Consider the following 16,271-nt stretch of genomic DNA (forward strand, 5'->3'; position numbering starts at 1 on the left):
CATTATTTAGCCTGTGAGGCATTATTCAGCCTGTGTGGCATTATTCAGCCTGTGTGGCATTATTTAGCCTGTGTGGCATTATTTAGCCTGTGTGGCATTATTCAGCCTGTGTGGCATTATTTAGCCTGTGTGGCATTATTTAGCCTGTGTGGCATTATTTAGCCTGTGTGGCATTATTCAGCCTGTGTGGCATTATTCAGCCTGTGAGGCATTATTTAGCCTGTGTGGCATTATTTAGCCTGTGAGGCATTATTTAGCCTGTGTGGCATTATTCAGCCTGTGTGGCATTATTTAGCCTGTGAGGCATTATTTAGCCTGTGTGGCATTATTTAGCCTGTGTGGCATTATTCAGCCTGTGTGGCATTATTCAGCCTGTGAGGCATTATTTAGCCTGTGTGGCATTATTTAGCCTGTGAGGCATTATTTAGCCTGTGTGGCATTATTTAGCCTGTGTGGCATTATTTAGCCTGTGAGGCATTATTTAGCCTGTGTGGCATTATTTAGCCTGTGTGGCATTATTCAGCCTGTGTGGCATTATTCAGCCTGTGAGGCATTATTTAGCCTGTGAGGCATTATTTAGCCTGTGTGGCATTATTCAGCCTGTGTGGCATTATTCAGCCTGTGTGGCATTATTCAGCCTGTGTGGCATTATTTAGCCTGTGAGGCATTATTCAGCCTGTGTGGCATTATTTAGCCTGTGTGGCATTATTCAGCCTGTGTGGCATTATTCAGCCTGTGTGGCATTATTTAGCCTGTGAGGCATTATTCAGCCTGTGTGGCATTATTCAGCCTGTGTGGCATTATTCAGCCTGTGTGGCATTATTCAGCCTGTGTGGCATTATTCAGCCTGTGTGGCATTATTCAGCCTGTGTGGCATTATTTAGCCTGTGTGGCATTATTCAGCCTGTGTGGCATTATTCAGCCTGTGTGGCATTATTTAGCCTGTGAGGCATTATTTAGCCTGTGAGGCATTATTTAGCCTGTGAGGCATTATTTAGCCTGTGAGGCATTATTTAGCCTGTGAGGCATTATTTAGCCTGTGTGGCATTATTTAGCCTGTGAGGCATTATTTAGCCTGTGTGGCATTATTTAGCCTGTGTGGCATTATTCAGCCTGTGTGGCATTATTCAGCCTGTGTGGCATTATTCAGCCTGTGTGGCATTATTTAGCCTGTGAGGCATTATTCAGCCTGTGTGGCATTATTTAGCCTGTGTGGCATTATTCAGCCTGTGTGGCATTATTCAGCCTGTGTGGCATTATTTAGCCTGTGTGGCATTATTTAGCCTGTGTGGCATTATTTAGCCTGTGTGGCATTATTTAGCCTGTGTGGCATTATTCAGCCTGTGTGGCATTATTCAGCCTGTGTGGCATTATTCAGCCTGTGAGGCATTATTTAGCCTGTGTGGCATTATTTAGCCTGTGTGGCATTATTTAGCCTGTGAGGCATTATTCAGCCTGTGTGGCATTATTCAGCCTGTGTGGCATTATTCAGCCTGTGTGGCATTATTCAGCCTGTGTGGCATTATTCAGCCTGTGTGGCATTATTCAGCCTGTGTGGCATTATTTAGCCTGTGTGGCATTATTCAGCCTGTGTGGCATTATTCAGCCTGTGTGGCATTATTTAGCCTGTGAGGCATTATTTAGCCTGTGAGGCATTATTTAGCCTGTGAGGCATTATTTAGCCTGTGAGGCATTATTTAGCCTGTGAGGCATTATTTAGCCTGTGTGGCATTATTTAGCCTGTGAGGCATTATTTAGCCTGTGAGGCATTATTCAGCCTGTGTGGCATTATTTAGCCTGTGAGGCATTATTTAGCCTGTGTGGCATTATTCAGCCTGTGTGGCATTATTTAGCCTGTGAGGCATTATTTAGCCTGTGAGGCATTATTTAGCCTGTGTGGCATTATTTAGCCTGTGAGGCATTATTTAGCCTGTGTGGCATTATTTAGCCTGTGTGGCATTATTTAGCCTGTGAGGCATTATTCAGCCTGTGTGGCATTATTCAGCCTGTGTGGCATTATTCAGCCTGTGTGGCATTATTTAGCCTGTGAGGCATTATTTAGCCTGTGAGGCATTATTTAGCCTGTGAGGCATTATTTAGCCTGTGAGGCATTATTTAGCCTGTGAGGCATTATTCAGCCTGTGAGGCATTATTTAGCCTGTGTGGCATTATTCAGCCTGTGTGGCATTATTTAGCCTGTGTGGCATTATTCAGCCTGTGAGGCATTATTTAGACTGCCCATGTGCATGAGGCAGACACCACCCTGATGTCATGAGGCCGGATATTAAGACTGTGGGTTTCATTGTCCAGAGAGGTCAGCCATTCAGGGTTGGCAAACTTGATGGCTGACATGGCCCATCTGCTTAAAGTGTCTCTGATTGCAGTCGAAGGGGCTTTACTGAGGTAATGAAAAGTTGAGAAAGTGTGCCTCTTTACTTCTAAATCCTGGCCAGATACCATTCAAGAATTCGAACAGGGCACCATGGTTTATCATCAGTAGACCCGAAGTGATTAGTGATGTATTCTGCTGTCGTAGATTTTGCCATTTGTGTGGCGTCTGCCCCTTGCAGCCATTTCGGCAACTTCATCAGACAGGCCTTCTCCCTGCCATGATCACTGGACATATTGGCCAGCAGGTCAAGTGGCGTTCTGCTTGCTGCGGGTACAGAATGTTGGACTTAGGTTGATGGAGAAGGTCTGGTAACATTTGGAGATGAGCAAAACCTGATATACATGTAGGAGTTGGTCAGCCGAGGAGACCGGGGCTGGTAAGGCCAGAGCGGAGTGATGAGAAGGACTTGGCAATGTTCTTGCTCGATTTTGGACAATATTGCTGGAATTTATGGATATGAGGGGAAAGGCATAGCCGAGCATCCCTTCTCAACTGACAGGAAGAGCATCTGATGCTCAAGCTTGTGGGTGAGGGAAACTTGAGCAGAACACTGGTACATGCAGTTGGGCATTCTCCGCTGAGGCAAAGAGGTCAATACGTGGTCTGTTGAATGCCTTCAAGATTGACTTGGCCACATTGTGGTGCAGAGTCCACACTGTTGGGTGGATCTTCCCTAGAGAGAGAGAGTGTCAACAATGGTATTGCTGGTATCCGGGATATGGGTTGCCTGTAAGCCAATCCTGAAGTCCCGTGCTCAGAGAAGCATCTGTCTTGTCAGGAGAATGAGGTGTGGAGAGTGCATGCCTCCTTGGTGGTTTATGTATGCAACGACTGTCGAATTGTCAGATCAGATCAGGACACATTTGTGTTTGACAGCCGTGCAGCAGTGACGAAGAGCCTTGAAAACTGCTTGGAGTAAGCTCCGTTGATTATAGATAATTGCTGATCTTGATGTATTAGTGGCCCGATATGGATAATACTAATATATCAAATTGTTTCTCTGCTTTTCAAGCTCAAAACCAATGGCCAACACCTTTCATGGTTAGGCAGCTAACCAATTGGTTCTAGCCGTGATGCATGCAATAAGTGGCATTTGGGAGCTGTTTTAATAAAAAAAAATCAAAGTCTGCACACTGGCGCCCAAGGAGGAACATCAAGCACCAGCAAGGTTTGGCGACTGTAAATAGATAGTTGCCATTGCTGTGGAAAGCAATGATTTCACAAGACGTGAGTGTACTGGGGACTCAAAATACTTAGTTTGTCCAGACCCATTTGTTATAGGAGTGGTTCCCCACCAGATAACAGTCCTTTCCTTTTTTTTACTTGCCCTGACTTTCGTAGTGTCTCCCCGTATGATAATCCCTAGAATAAACACTGTAGCTTTTAGATACCAGTTGTGCTAGAGCATGGGGCAGACACAGACCAGCAGCCAGCGGGAGAACACTTAGCTCTCACTACCTCTCCTGTTCTATAACAAGTTTTCATGTCCTACGCGTTGGCACCTGTCACAACCGCAGGTCAACTCCCATCGTGCCCGGGGACCCTTACTGGTTTGTGCTTTGCGTTCAACGGTCCGAATGGTTGCAAGTTTTTTGGTTGTAAGTACCAGCACAAAATGTGCAAAATGTGCTCGTTTGGGACACAGTTCTCAAGCATGCTGAGTTCAAGGCAGCCACAAAACTTCCCCGAACAATTAGGTCAAAGTTGAGCAAAGAAAAGTCACACACTGACGCGGGTCCGGGCTATCAATCAATGGGCAAACTCAAGGGATCCCGAGGGGTGTCCTAGCCCACACAGCCAAAGCATACAATTCGCTCTCCCAGCTCCAGTTATTGACATCTTTACTTAGTAATTATGATAATGAGGTTGACAAGGAATGGCAAATGAAAGTAACTGGGAGAAGGTGGACACGCTCTCCAGTCAAATTCGGGCAGTACTTGCAAAGCCAAGGCAACGCTCATTGCGATTCAGTCTATGGTTGGATCGTTCAATTTTGTGTGTAGGGCTATTGCACCTGGCCGCACGTTCGTAAGGCGGCTTATTTCTTTAATGAGGGGCCCGACTCGACCTTTGCATAGGGTGCGTATTACAGCAGAGGCAAAACTTGACCTTTTGATGTGGCTAACATTCTTGTGCGACATCACCCTCCCATTGGCAGGGGGCTGGGAATCTTCGGACACACTCGCATTTTTCACGGATGCTGCCGCAACCATAGGCTTTGGGGCATATTTCGGGGAAACGTGGTAGCAGAGTCGGTGGCCGCAATGGAGAGCTTTGCCCCCTCCTATCGCCCTCTTAGAACTTTACCCTTTAATCGTTGCTGTGCTGGCATGAGGTCCTCTTCTTGCCAATCACAAAGTTATCATCCAGTCTGATAACATTTTGGTTGTTCATATGATTAACGGTCAAACTGCCCAGGGAGTTGAGGCTATGCACCTGATTCGCTTACTGGTCTTGGAGAGTTTGAAGTTTAATATCGTATTCAAAGCCTCCCACATTCCAGGCATATTCAATGACAAAGCTGGTGCCTTATCTCGTTTTCAGATGGAGCGCTTCTTCACTTTAGTCCCGCAGGCCGAGCCAGAGATGACTCCTCTTCCACCACTTCCCCAAATTTAGTAGGGTTTGAAATGCATAGGTTAATGCAGCTTGCTTTGACTCGCAACACACATAAAGCTTACACGTCAGGGTGGAATGCTTTTCACCGTTTTCTCCAATCCAGGACTAGTACTCCAGTCAATGACCCACAGTACATAGGTGAATTCATTGCGTGGCTGTCCATCCAGCAATATTCCCCAGCGACAATTACAACATACGTTGCAGGTGTCAGTTGTCACTACAAGCTCAATGGGGGAGCGGACCCTACAGATTCTTTCTTGGTTGCAAAATTGCTGGAAGGTTGTAGACGCGGGGTTCGCGTCGTGACCGCCAGATCCCCCATATCACTGGCGTTACTCTCGAGCATTACGCAGATATTACCTGCAGTATGCTCATCCCTATATGAAGCGACGCTTTTCCGCTCAGCTATGCTGCTGGCGTTCTGCCGTTTCTTAAGGGTTTGTGAGTTTGCAGCGCATTCTCGGTCCAATGTGCAGGACTCGGTTTTGTACATTTCTGATCTTCGCTTCCTCAGGGCGGGGAGGGAGTGATTCTCTCCTTCCGTCAAACAAAGACAAACCAGCATGGCCCCCCCGCAATTTGTTCATGAGGGCAGATGGACTGATGCTTCTCTTTGTCCGGTTCAAGCGCTCCACTCGCTCCACTCGTACCTACAGTGTCGCCTTCGAGCACCAGGTCCACTTTTTTGTCATATGGACAGCCAGTCCCTCACACGCTATCAATTTAATAGGGTGTTGCAAATGGTGTAAGTAGGCTGCAGTATTACCACTACCGATCCCACTCATTCCGCATGGGGGCGGCTTCAACGGCCTTTGAAATGGGTGTTCCCTTCGCTGATAAATAGCGCATGGGTTGATGGTGTTCAGATGCACTGGCCACCTACCTCCGCCCCTTTCCATGGGCAAACTTCAGGGCGTGTTGAGCATTGTTGTGTTGATTGGATGGGCAGCCAATAACATGGGTGTCCCATTTCCTGTTCAATGGTGGAGAAGGAGTGGAACAAGCATACACGAATAACCACAATTGTTGAACACCATTAGGGAAGCGTGCATCATCGTCGTTCACATTGGGACCAATGATTTAGTGCACCTCAACTTTTTTGGACTCCAGCAGACGCTGGCTATAATGCTGGCGGAATGCAGGGAGCAGTTCATTCATACTGCCGCAGCTCTTTTATTATTGTGCTTAGTCCCAAAAATCGAGGCAACGAACCACTGACCACAGTCACAATATCGCAAGCTAGGGATCAGTGTGTTGGAGCACCCCCAATGTCATTGGTCAGCAGCAAATCTTTATCGCACGGACGGGTTGCATCTCTCTGGAGGGAAATGCCCTTTTTCTCCAGAATCTCCGCTGTTGCATTTTGTCCTTGCTGTAACTTTTGCGTTTGGAGGCAAGGCTCCTTCTTCTGTGGGTCGCGTTACGCGCGAGTGGCAATTTACGGCCCCAGAAGAGGTCGAGCTCCATTGTCCCATATTTTGTGTCGCTCAATTGTTTAGTTCCCATGATGTGCCACATGGACAGATTCAGGTTTATTGAATATAGTCCATATATTTTGCTGTAGATTCATGGCTAATGATGTACCACACGGTCTATTCCCCTCTACAGGTGCCAGTGGAGGGAACTAGAGTTTACCACATTTGCCATGTGATTTTGTAAAGCTTCATTATTGTACACAGGTGCCTAACAGGTTGCATGTGGCGAGAGACACACACACAAAATAAAACTGCCTAGTTGGTGGGCCTATTCTGTCAGGAGTTTCAGTATAATCATTCAATTAACGTTTCCCCTTCAAGTTGGAAGTGAGCTGGATGATGGAGTTGATATGAGTTTTCTGTAGTTTACAACTTAGAAACTGTTAAAAATTGTAACGTGATATCTGTTCAAAATGTGATCCTGGTTTCACTGGAAGTGTGCCCCAAGATGTGCTGATTATTCCCAGAATGTGGGTGCGCCTTGAATCACACTGTACTGGGCGCTTGGATAGCAACAAACTAGAGCAAACACATTTCTTTGGATATCTGCTGGGTAGACATGGTAGAAGGCCTTGCTAATGAGCCCTTCCTGTGTGCATGGATGCATGACTGGTTTACTGTTAAAGGAAAGCATCTGGAACAGGGACCATTCTCACATGTGTACACTGGGGATTAGCAGAATGGGAGACCCATTCCAGGCAACTGAACATGTCCAAACAGTCACAACAATTGTTAGCGTAACGCTGTAAGTTGTTGAAAAGGCTGCAGGTTTCTACATGTAGAAACTGATGTTTACATTTACTCTAAGGAACAGTTAACAGGAGAAACTGTCTCTTACATGCATTGAATTACGGCCTGCCCACACATGTCTACACATGCACACAAACAGGGATGGACAAGGACGAAACAGTTCTCATACTGGGGTGTGTCCCTTCATCTTCACTGGTGGGGCATAATAAACACTACCAAAGCAACCTGCAAACATAGCTGGAAAGCAAGCAAACCGTTTTACCTGTGCACTGAGTATTTGTTGCTGTTCATGTTGTCGCTGGACCTGCTGCTGAATGGTTTCTTGTGGAGCTAACTGAGTTGGTGGTGGTACCGGTCTTGGGATGGCAACTTGCCGCACTACCAGTGTCTGCAGAGTTATTGAGCAAATTACAAATTACTCTGCGTAGTTTACACTGTTTTGATTGTCACTATTTGTAATTACATAATGTGTAACTATTTCATACTGGAGAGACACGGGTATAAAAATATGCTTTCAAAAAAATCTGGATGTGTAGTCCCAAAAGAAATGTATCTAACGTGGACCTCAATACATGAAGTTATAAATGCAATAATACTGTGAGCATAAACATAACCACCAGGTTTTTATGAGGACTAAACATAATGGTAACGGTTGTAAATGAGACACCAAAATGTGACATGGCAATAATGACGGATTAAATTGTCTGTAATGACTGTTATAAATGTCGTTTGATTTTCTCTGTTGTGTTTGATGTTGTTATACCTTCTGAATGCTGAACAACTGACAGATCGTGTATTTTGTAAAGTCATTTTACCTAATGGTAAAGTTCATAACATGTAGCGTCCTGAGCGGTTACGAGTGTGCACGCTGATGCTGCTTTATCACCACCAAAAGTTTGCCTAGTTGCCCAAATCAAATAAAAATAACCCATCGGTTACTTTAGAATGCCCAAGGAATCTGCAACTGTTGCCACAGCCTCGTACACAGTATGTATGGGCAACATGCACATGAAACGTTTCCTACAACAGGGAACAAGGATGGGTCATGACCTTTGTCATGTCTTCACACATTGGTACAGCTGTTACGAGTGTGACAGTCAAAATTTACAGTTTGCAATCCAAGGAATCTTGAGTCAATCCACTGCCATTGCACGATATTTCTTCATTAGAAGCCATTCTGTTCTGTTTATTTGGCAAACAACATATATGTGCTAACAAACCGACTTTTGGACAGTGACATACATGTACATGTATGACTATGTACAAAAGTCGCTCGGCGTCCTTTTTTACTAAAAACCATTGTTTTCATCCAGATGTCACACATTTGGAAACCAGTATCATAAACGTGTACACATCGCATCACTTTGAACATACATGTAGATTTAAAAATGCCAACATGTCTGGTTATACCTTAGACAATCATTTACATGTACCTTTTGAACTGGAGGTTGATCTACTGCTTGTTGAGGAGCCACTGGTACTTGGAGATGAGGGTACATTATCCCTGCAGAGGTGGGCATGGTATAGACTACCTGGCTAGACTGGGTAGCAGGTATATTTGGCACACCTGGAATGCAACAGAAATTATATATTAGAAGTATACCCTAAGAAATATCAAGCAAATCTTGTACAAATGACTCTCATGAGTCAGCATTTGTGAGGTAAAACTGTAAACTGTTGTAGTATAGAGTCAGAGTTTTCTGCCATAAAAAATCCAGTGGCCAGTCTGCTAAGAAATAATCCCTGGGTCACGTGGTGGAAAACTGATTTTCATTGGTGACAGGAGCCATGACTTTTAGGAAGTTACATGTACATGTGTTTAATTTTCCAGTCATTGAGTCCCTTTTTGTGGGAATATTTTAGGCCAGATATGTATAGCAGCACTCTTACAAACACATAATTTATACTCATTTAAATGCTTATGACAGTAAACATTAGATAAATTATCACCTTGTTGGGTAACAGTTGATGGTGTAACCATGCGGATAATGGAACTAGCAGGTGTAATAGATTGGCTCTGGTGCTTACTATATTCAGTATGAATCTACAAGACGAGAATATAAAAACACAAAAACATAAAGCTACCGCAAAACCACAACTGATTACAACGACCTCAATGGGGTTTTTGCACAAAACTATATTAACGAAATACAATGACAGTTCCCTAATACCAATGAAATAATATTAATGCACTTCCTACAACATTTTGTCCGTCTTTGCTATGTCTGTCTTTAAGGTACACCATGACACCAAACTGGCAATTTTGCCAAACCAACATTGGTGTTTGAAATACTGGTATGTGCCAATCCATGGTCCTGTAATGTAATTTCACACGGGGGGACACCAAGAACAATGTATAGTCTAAAAAAATACATCTTTCATGATCAGGTAGGGCAAGGAAAACACTAAACTGACTTCTGTATTAGAAGTGAATTTTAATTTCTCGTCATTTACTTCAGAGAGATAAAATTTTATGCTTGTGTTAATCAAAACAGTTGCCACGGTACAAATACACAAATAGCCACTTTACAAGCTTATTATGTAATTTTCTTATTTACATAGAGAAATACATGCAGCTTCCCATTTCTTCTTCCTTGAACCCTCACCACTGGAATTTAATATTCATTTTTAATGTCCATTCCTTCTATTGACAGGTTATCCTGTTAGTTCACAAACATTTCTAAATTAGCGGAACTGACCCAGCCATGTACATATTGTTTACACATACTGGCTGTCACCCTGCTCTGTGTAACAGTGACGTAGTTTTTTTTTAATTCAAAGGTCAATCCTACGAGTACATGTCTTAGCCTTAGAGTTTCTAATGTAAGAACAGGCCTACCATATTTACAACTGGTGAAAGTGATAAAGAATGTGCTCACAATATTTATGTACTGACGTTCTTTTTAAAACTTTTCCAAGATTTTTTAATTGATGGACATTTGTGAAAAAAATCAATTAAATCAGAATTTATGATGGGAAAAGAAAGTGAGAATTTTCATTAAAACCTGGATATGGTTCCATTCCTATAACATGCGGAAGGTAAAGGGTTCTACTCACAGTTTGTATAAGGTTTTCACACAACTTTTTGGCAGCAAGGACTCCTTCTATTTTTGGATGGGTAATGTAGATGTATAAATTCTCAAAAGCTTCTCGTCCTGATGTCTGCTCTAAATATCCTGATCCACGTCCACGTAAATAAACATTAGCACCAGTCTCCGAACGGATGTGCTGTAGAAATGATCCCTAAGAAAAAAAATTACTCCAATTGTAAATCACATGAAAGCGTTGTCATTGTGTGAAGTAGGGTCAAATGAATTTCAAAAATTCAATTTTTACGGAGTAGGCATCAGATGGGTAAATGTTTGAAGAAAAATATGCAGTTCCATCAGCAACAGAGAGGGTGACAGAGATCCCTCATGTGTAGGGGAAACTGCAAACCCCAAACACAGTGTTTCAAACACATATCATGGAACATGAGATTAAAGTGCAGTTTTTCTCCATAGGTTTTATGTATGTTTTTCTCATCCATCTGACTGACACTATATTAGGTGCATTTTTGGCCACAAGCCCAAGAGGGTGTAAGAAAAAAAATGTGACTGTGATGTCATCAGGCATCATGTGACACGAGATTAGAGGTGACTTTTTCCCATAGGTTTGGTACACGTTTTTTTAAAGCCAAAAATTTAAGCACTGCTATCGATATGACCATTTCATGTTAGAAGCATATTTTGTCGATGCCCCTTCAGTGACATGACAATGAAGGGGTAAACCTCAATTCTCGATATCTTCTGATGTCTATTGGGTTCAAATCGTGAATGTTTTCTAGTTGAAACTTGGCAAGGACACAGATTGAGACATGTTATTTGTGAAAATTAAGTAAGCAAAGCTGAAAAGTGTGGATAATTTCAGAAATTTTGTGACATCATGATGAAATCACCCTGTGATGTTTTTGTGACCCCACCGGTACCTTTTTGTAGACCCATTTACGAGTATGTTGGGCAAATGTGTTTTTCATGACTTAAGAAATGCGGAAAAGCCCAATGTTCTGTTGTAAACAGACACAGCAGCTCTTGTTTACTTCTTCTTCTGCTTAACCAAAAGCTTTTTTACTTTGCACACAGTTTTTCTATGCAGCACTTTGGCAAATTTGTATTTGCAATGTTGTATCTACAACAAAGTTATACCATTGAAGGACCCTAATGTGTGGATGGTTCTACAAAAATGCATCATGATGATGTCATCACACAATGTATTATTGAGTTTTAATGTTTATTTCTGCCCACTGACGCTGTACACATTTCAAGGCACCATTTTGGTCGTTGAGCATTCTTCAGTTTTCAAAGCCACACCAAGAAAAGACTTTAATGAAATGATAACATGAAAAAGATGATTAACTGATGACCCCATTAAGTGATTTATTATTGATTTTTGAATATTCATTTTTCCCTGTTGACTTGTAGACAGATTTCAAGCCGCACTTTGATCAGTTTTATAAATCTGATTGAATTCTTACTTAGCAGACCCTTAGACAATCATCCAAGGATGGTCCTAGAAATCTGTCACGAAGACGTCATTAGGGGTCACGTGACATGAAATTAAAGGTTCGTGTTTTTCTCCATAGATTTTGTACATGTTTTCCAACAGCCAGACTTTGGCACTCTTATCAATTTAACTGACTTCATATGTGACCTGTCATGACAAAATGAGCATGAATTAGCTCTGATATTAGCTATGCTCCATGCACATTATGAAATCTGCATGTATTGTACATGTAGTTATAAATACAATCTGGTGGTCAATGCATTTTAAGTGTGTGAGTGGCACACTTTACTGCTGATGCAATACAAGGTGCCATCAAAAGCACAAGCATTGATGCTTGTAAAAAATGCAAACATTACTTGCATGCCTGAAAAAAGTAAACTTACCCCTGGACCTAAAATTTTGTCACGAACACCAAAAGACGGAGGCACATGTTCCAGGCCAACGAAGACCTTTTCTTGGATGTAAGACTAAAAAATGAAATTGAGGTTACTTAAATATTTCAATGTATCACAGAAAAGAACACAGATATGATAAGCATAAATGTATATGATAAAAAGTGATCACATGGTTAGATCAGATGACAGCCATTAACAAGGGGGGGGGCAGAACCCAAACACCATAATTTCACCAGTATCTTGTCTCAGTGAGCTTGAAAATTAACTCAACCACAGAAACATATCAAACAGTAAACTACTATTGCAGGAAGGGGCTTATGGTCATTGGCAGACAAAACTGATCCCAAAAGGACCAGATACTGTACATGTACTTGTACAAGTATCTACTTAGGTCCATTTGTTAGGATGGTAGACTGCATGAACTAGCTTAACCCTTACCCTTACATTCTCACATAAAGTTGAACCATCTGGAATGGATTACAACATTTCTTCATCACAGCACAATTTGATATGCATTATCAATGCTGCAATCACACTTTTAGGCGGGGTACTGAATAGTACACAGACTTGTCCAACTATCACTGACTAGCAAGTTTAAGAGCTCGCCCTTCTCTGAACAAAAGTTCAGCCCTCTACCCTACTGTAGTTTATTTTGGTACATTTAGGCTACACATACCCATATACCGTATGCATGTACAGTATCAATGACGGGTATGTTTATCCCATTTATTTAAATCAAACTTCCCAAAATCCACAGGGATTTTCCATTCTACCAGCAAGTAAACACTAACCTCTGTTTACCTACATTTGCATATCAAAGCGCATGCACAAAGAAACCTTGATGAAAGAGTCACCCAAGCCATACCCTCTCCAACCACTGCATGTCCCCCACAAAGGGCTGTGTAAAACAGAAAAGCATCTAGTGGTTTTTTCAAACTGGGGAGGGATGGTAAATGCCAAAAATGGTAGGAATTTTTTTCTGTCCTTAACTAAAAAAAATTGGCACAATATCTTTTCTCCGGGTGGAAGAAAAAAGTTTGGTTTAAGATTTTATTTTGTTATATTTTTTTCTTGTATCAAGAAAATCTGTTACAATAATTTTCTTATTAAAATTGTCTAGAGAGTGACACAAGAAAAGGTGTTTTCTTTTCTTGAAGAAAATTTTTTTTGTTCAGTTAAGTTTTTGTGGGTTGTTTTCTCACTGTCTGCAGTGTTTTTCTTGGGTAGCACAAGAAATGATTTCTCGACAACTTTTTTTCTTAAACAGAAAAGAACTAATTTTTCTTAAATTTAGGTTCTTTGTGTTATTTGAGATGTTTCAAATGTTATAAAACATGAAAGTATTTCTCAACTAAAACATTAATCATACCAATTTAAGAATTCTTGGGGGAAATGCAATTTTTCTGCTATGGAACAATCTTTTCTAAAGACAGAGTTGATTTCATAAAAATGTGCAGAATAAAAGGCAAGGATTTAATTTCAAGTATTTTCACAGCAAATTGTGATAAATAGTGAACAAATGTATTTCATTTCAAGTTAATAGGTACATGTATCTGGTTAATTGTTGACTCCTTGCCATTAGCTCAGCCATTTTGGGTTTCAAATGAACAAGGCAGCACAGTGTATAGTACTTTGTTTCCAGAAATAAGGTGCTTGAAAGCTGTTTGGAATATGGTGTGGCTCATTGGTGTTTTGGAAAATACACATATGAAAATAATCATTTGACAAACTCATCACTTAACAAGGCTGGTCAAAACATAAATTAGCAGGTACAGTATGCACTGACTTCGTGGCATTTGATCTGAATCATTTCATCATGCACTGCACATATGGATAACAATTAAAAGAAATGAACATGTTAAAAGCAAACTTTGAATTTCAAAACCTACATGTACTTTTCAGCATGCTTTAGTTCTGTTCTTCTGTTCATGACAATTCAAAGGTCTATATTTGTACCAGATTTCACATTTAGTATGTAGCTGTCAACAAGAGCACAGAAAGTGTTCTCTCAGTCATGCCTAAAGAAGCTTGCATGCAGAGTTCAATATGTGTGCTGAAAACCTACTGTAAACAGATTTGCAAGTTTTGAAAAAGCAGATTTGAATCTTATATAATTTTTAATCTTTCCAGTCCTAAAACATCCGAAATAATTGGGTTGAAAAACAACCATCCTAAATCTATGGTAACTAAATTCAAACATAGCAGTGAAGATAACTTTTGAATATACATATACCTAATATTTTCTCAAAGCAAGAATTTTTCTTATTTAAAGATGCATTACAAAAAAAATGCAATTTTCTTAAAAGAGGAATCATATACTTGTGGTAATAAATGCTCAATATTTTGAGAAATGCATTGTTGCCAATCCCTTTGGATTTGGGAATTCCATTACAGAAAGAAACGCCCCTCAGTTAAAGTGTTTACCAACTGGTACATTTGTAGAATAGCACCGTTATCCAATTATGAGGGAGGGAAGGGACATTGCAGGGTTATAAGGTCTAAATAGAACCTACAGAAATGCGGAAAGGTTGTTTAGACTTTCCCAGGAGCAGCCTATCTACAGTAGTTGCGAGTAGCTTTGTGCGTTTTGTAGGCTGCTGATTGGCTGACCTCCTGGAAGACTCTCCTACCCATAAGTCTTTCAGCTTGAACCACACCTTTCAAGTACATGTGTAACATGATATAGAGGTGGTTGGGTTCTTCCAGCAGGCCGCTTTCATAATATCTGAAATAGAAACTCCAAGCAGGTGGACCCAAGAGGTTGACATGCTGCATGTCTTGCAGGCTTTATGGTACATTTCAATACTTGATTATCATCAGGATTTGTTATCATTGCCTCTGAAATCAATTGAGCAATCATGGTCACAGAGGCCGGACGATGTGGCTGGATAGTTGTGATGAAAAATTGCATGATATCACCTTGCTATGGCCTAGTGCAAGCAATGACATCAAGCTTGGCATAAGGTTAACTGGGGGAGAGATGTCAACCGACTGATTCTCTGTTAGAAAATGTGTCTGTGGAATAAAATACGCACCACCTGGTTCCAAGCAAAATGACCTGGTTCTGAGGCATGGAGCTTACTTATTTGTCGAGCTGTTACAGAAGCCAATAAAAACACAGTGTTTATGTTGAGCTGGTGAAGAGAAGAATTCCCTGCTGGTTCAAAGGAAGCCTTGGATAAAGATGTAAGAACAGAGCCCAGATCCCAAGAAGGGATGAGCTTCTTGTTTGGGGATGGTTCTATAAATATGCCTCACAGCAAAGGTGATATTAATGAGTTTGAAGAGAGTGTTGAATTATTTTAGAAATCCTGATGGATGGCACCAATGGCTGGTTATAACCTGATAAAGGATATTGGAAGAGTGGTGTTGAAGAGGTGAAGGAGAAAATCCCCAACAGCAGTTACAGATACAGAATAGGAATCAATAGCTCTTTCCTTACACCACTTGCTAAAGTGATGAAGTTGACTATCATAAGTTTGTCTGGTGGACCCACATCTACTCTTGGCTGACAAGGCTGCAGCTTCCTCTGAAAGGCCAGCTGATGAGAGAGGGATTTTGATAGCATCCAGGCACAGAGATAAAGAGAGGTTGGATCTGAATGTACATGTTGAGACCTTGGTTGAGTCAGGTCTTGGTGGTTTGGGAGCATGACTGGACGAACAAGCAGGGTAAGAAGACGAGGGAACTAAGGTTGTTGAGGCCAAAATGGAGCTACATGCATGAAAATGACTCTATAGACAATTCTCTTTCTATCTTCGTTAGCACCCAATGTACCAGAGAAATTGGCAGGAAGGAATTGGCATGAATTCCTCACCAGTTATAGCTGGCTTGGAAGCATCCGCTTTCCAAACCAGGAGGTGAGTGTGTCAGGAGAAAAATGTCGCAAGCCAGTGGTTCAAATGAGATGCAAACAGGTCCAAGTTGAGAACTGCTCAAAGGTAAGTTGGTGGTTGAGAAGGCGACAGGGAGGACTTCTCTGTACTAATGATGAAGCCCAGTTCAAGTGTTATTAGGATTGTTGAGGGGCCTTGACTGTGTCCTAGAAAGTAGGGCCAACTGTTAGCCAGTCATCCAGATACACGAAAAGGTGGACAT

General features: G+C 41.7%; 1 protein-coding gene across 2 annotated transcripts in view; it reads right to left on the reverse strand.

Moving 5' to 3' along the window:
• Positions 1-16,271, reverse strand: part of khdc4 (KH domain containing 4, pre-mRNA splicing factor) — a 50,993-nt gene that overhangs the window by 13,067 nt on the left and 21,655 nt on the right. For both annotated transcript variants that reach the window (XR_015425145.1, XM_022251106.2), the window contains exons 8-12: positions 12,162-12,245; positions 10,294-10,479; positions 9,187-9,280; positions 8,670-8,803; positions 7,499-7,624 (exon numbers count right to left, since the gene is read on the reverse strand). Coding sequence is in view for 1 of the 2 variants with exons in the window: in XM_022251106.2 (XP_022106798.1) it covers positions 7,499-7,624; positions 8,670-8,803; positions 9,187-9,280; positions 10,294-10,479; positions 12,162-12,245 (624 nt within the window). In the remaining variant the exon portion in view is untranslated. The remainder of the gene's footprint in view (positions 1-7,498; positions 7,625-8,669; positions 8,804-9,186; positions 9,281-10,293; positions 10,480-12,161; positions 12,246-16,271) is intronic.

This window comes from Acanthaster planci, linkage group LG05 (genome assembly GCF_054643075.1).
Source record: "Acanthaster planci isolate LZ-2023a linkage group LG05, COTS_SCS, whole genome shotgun sequence".
NCBI lineage: Eukaryota > Metazoa > Echinodermata > Asteroidea > Valvatida > Acanthasteridae > Acanthaster > Acanthaster planci.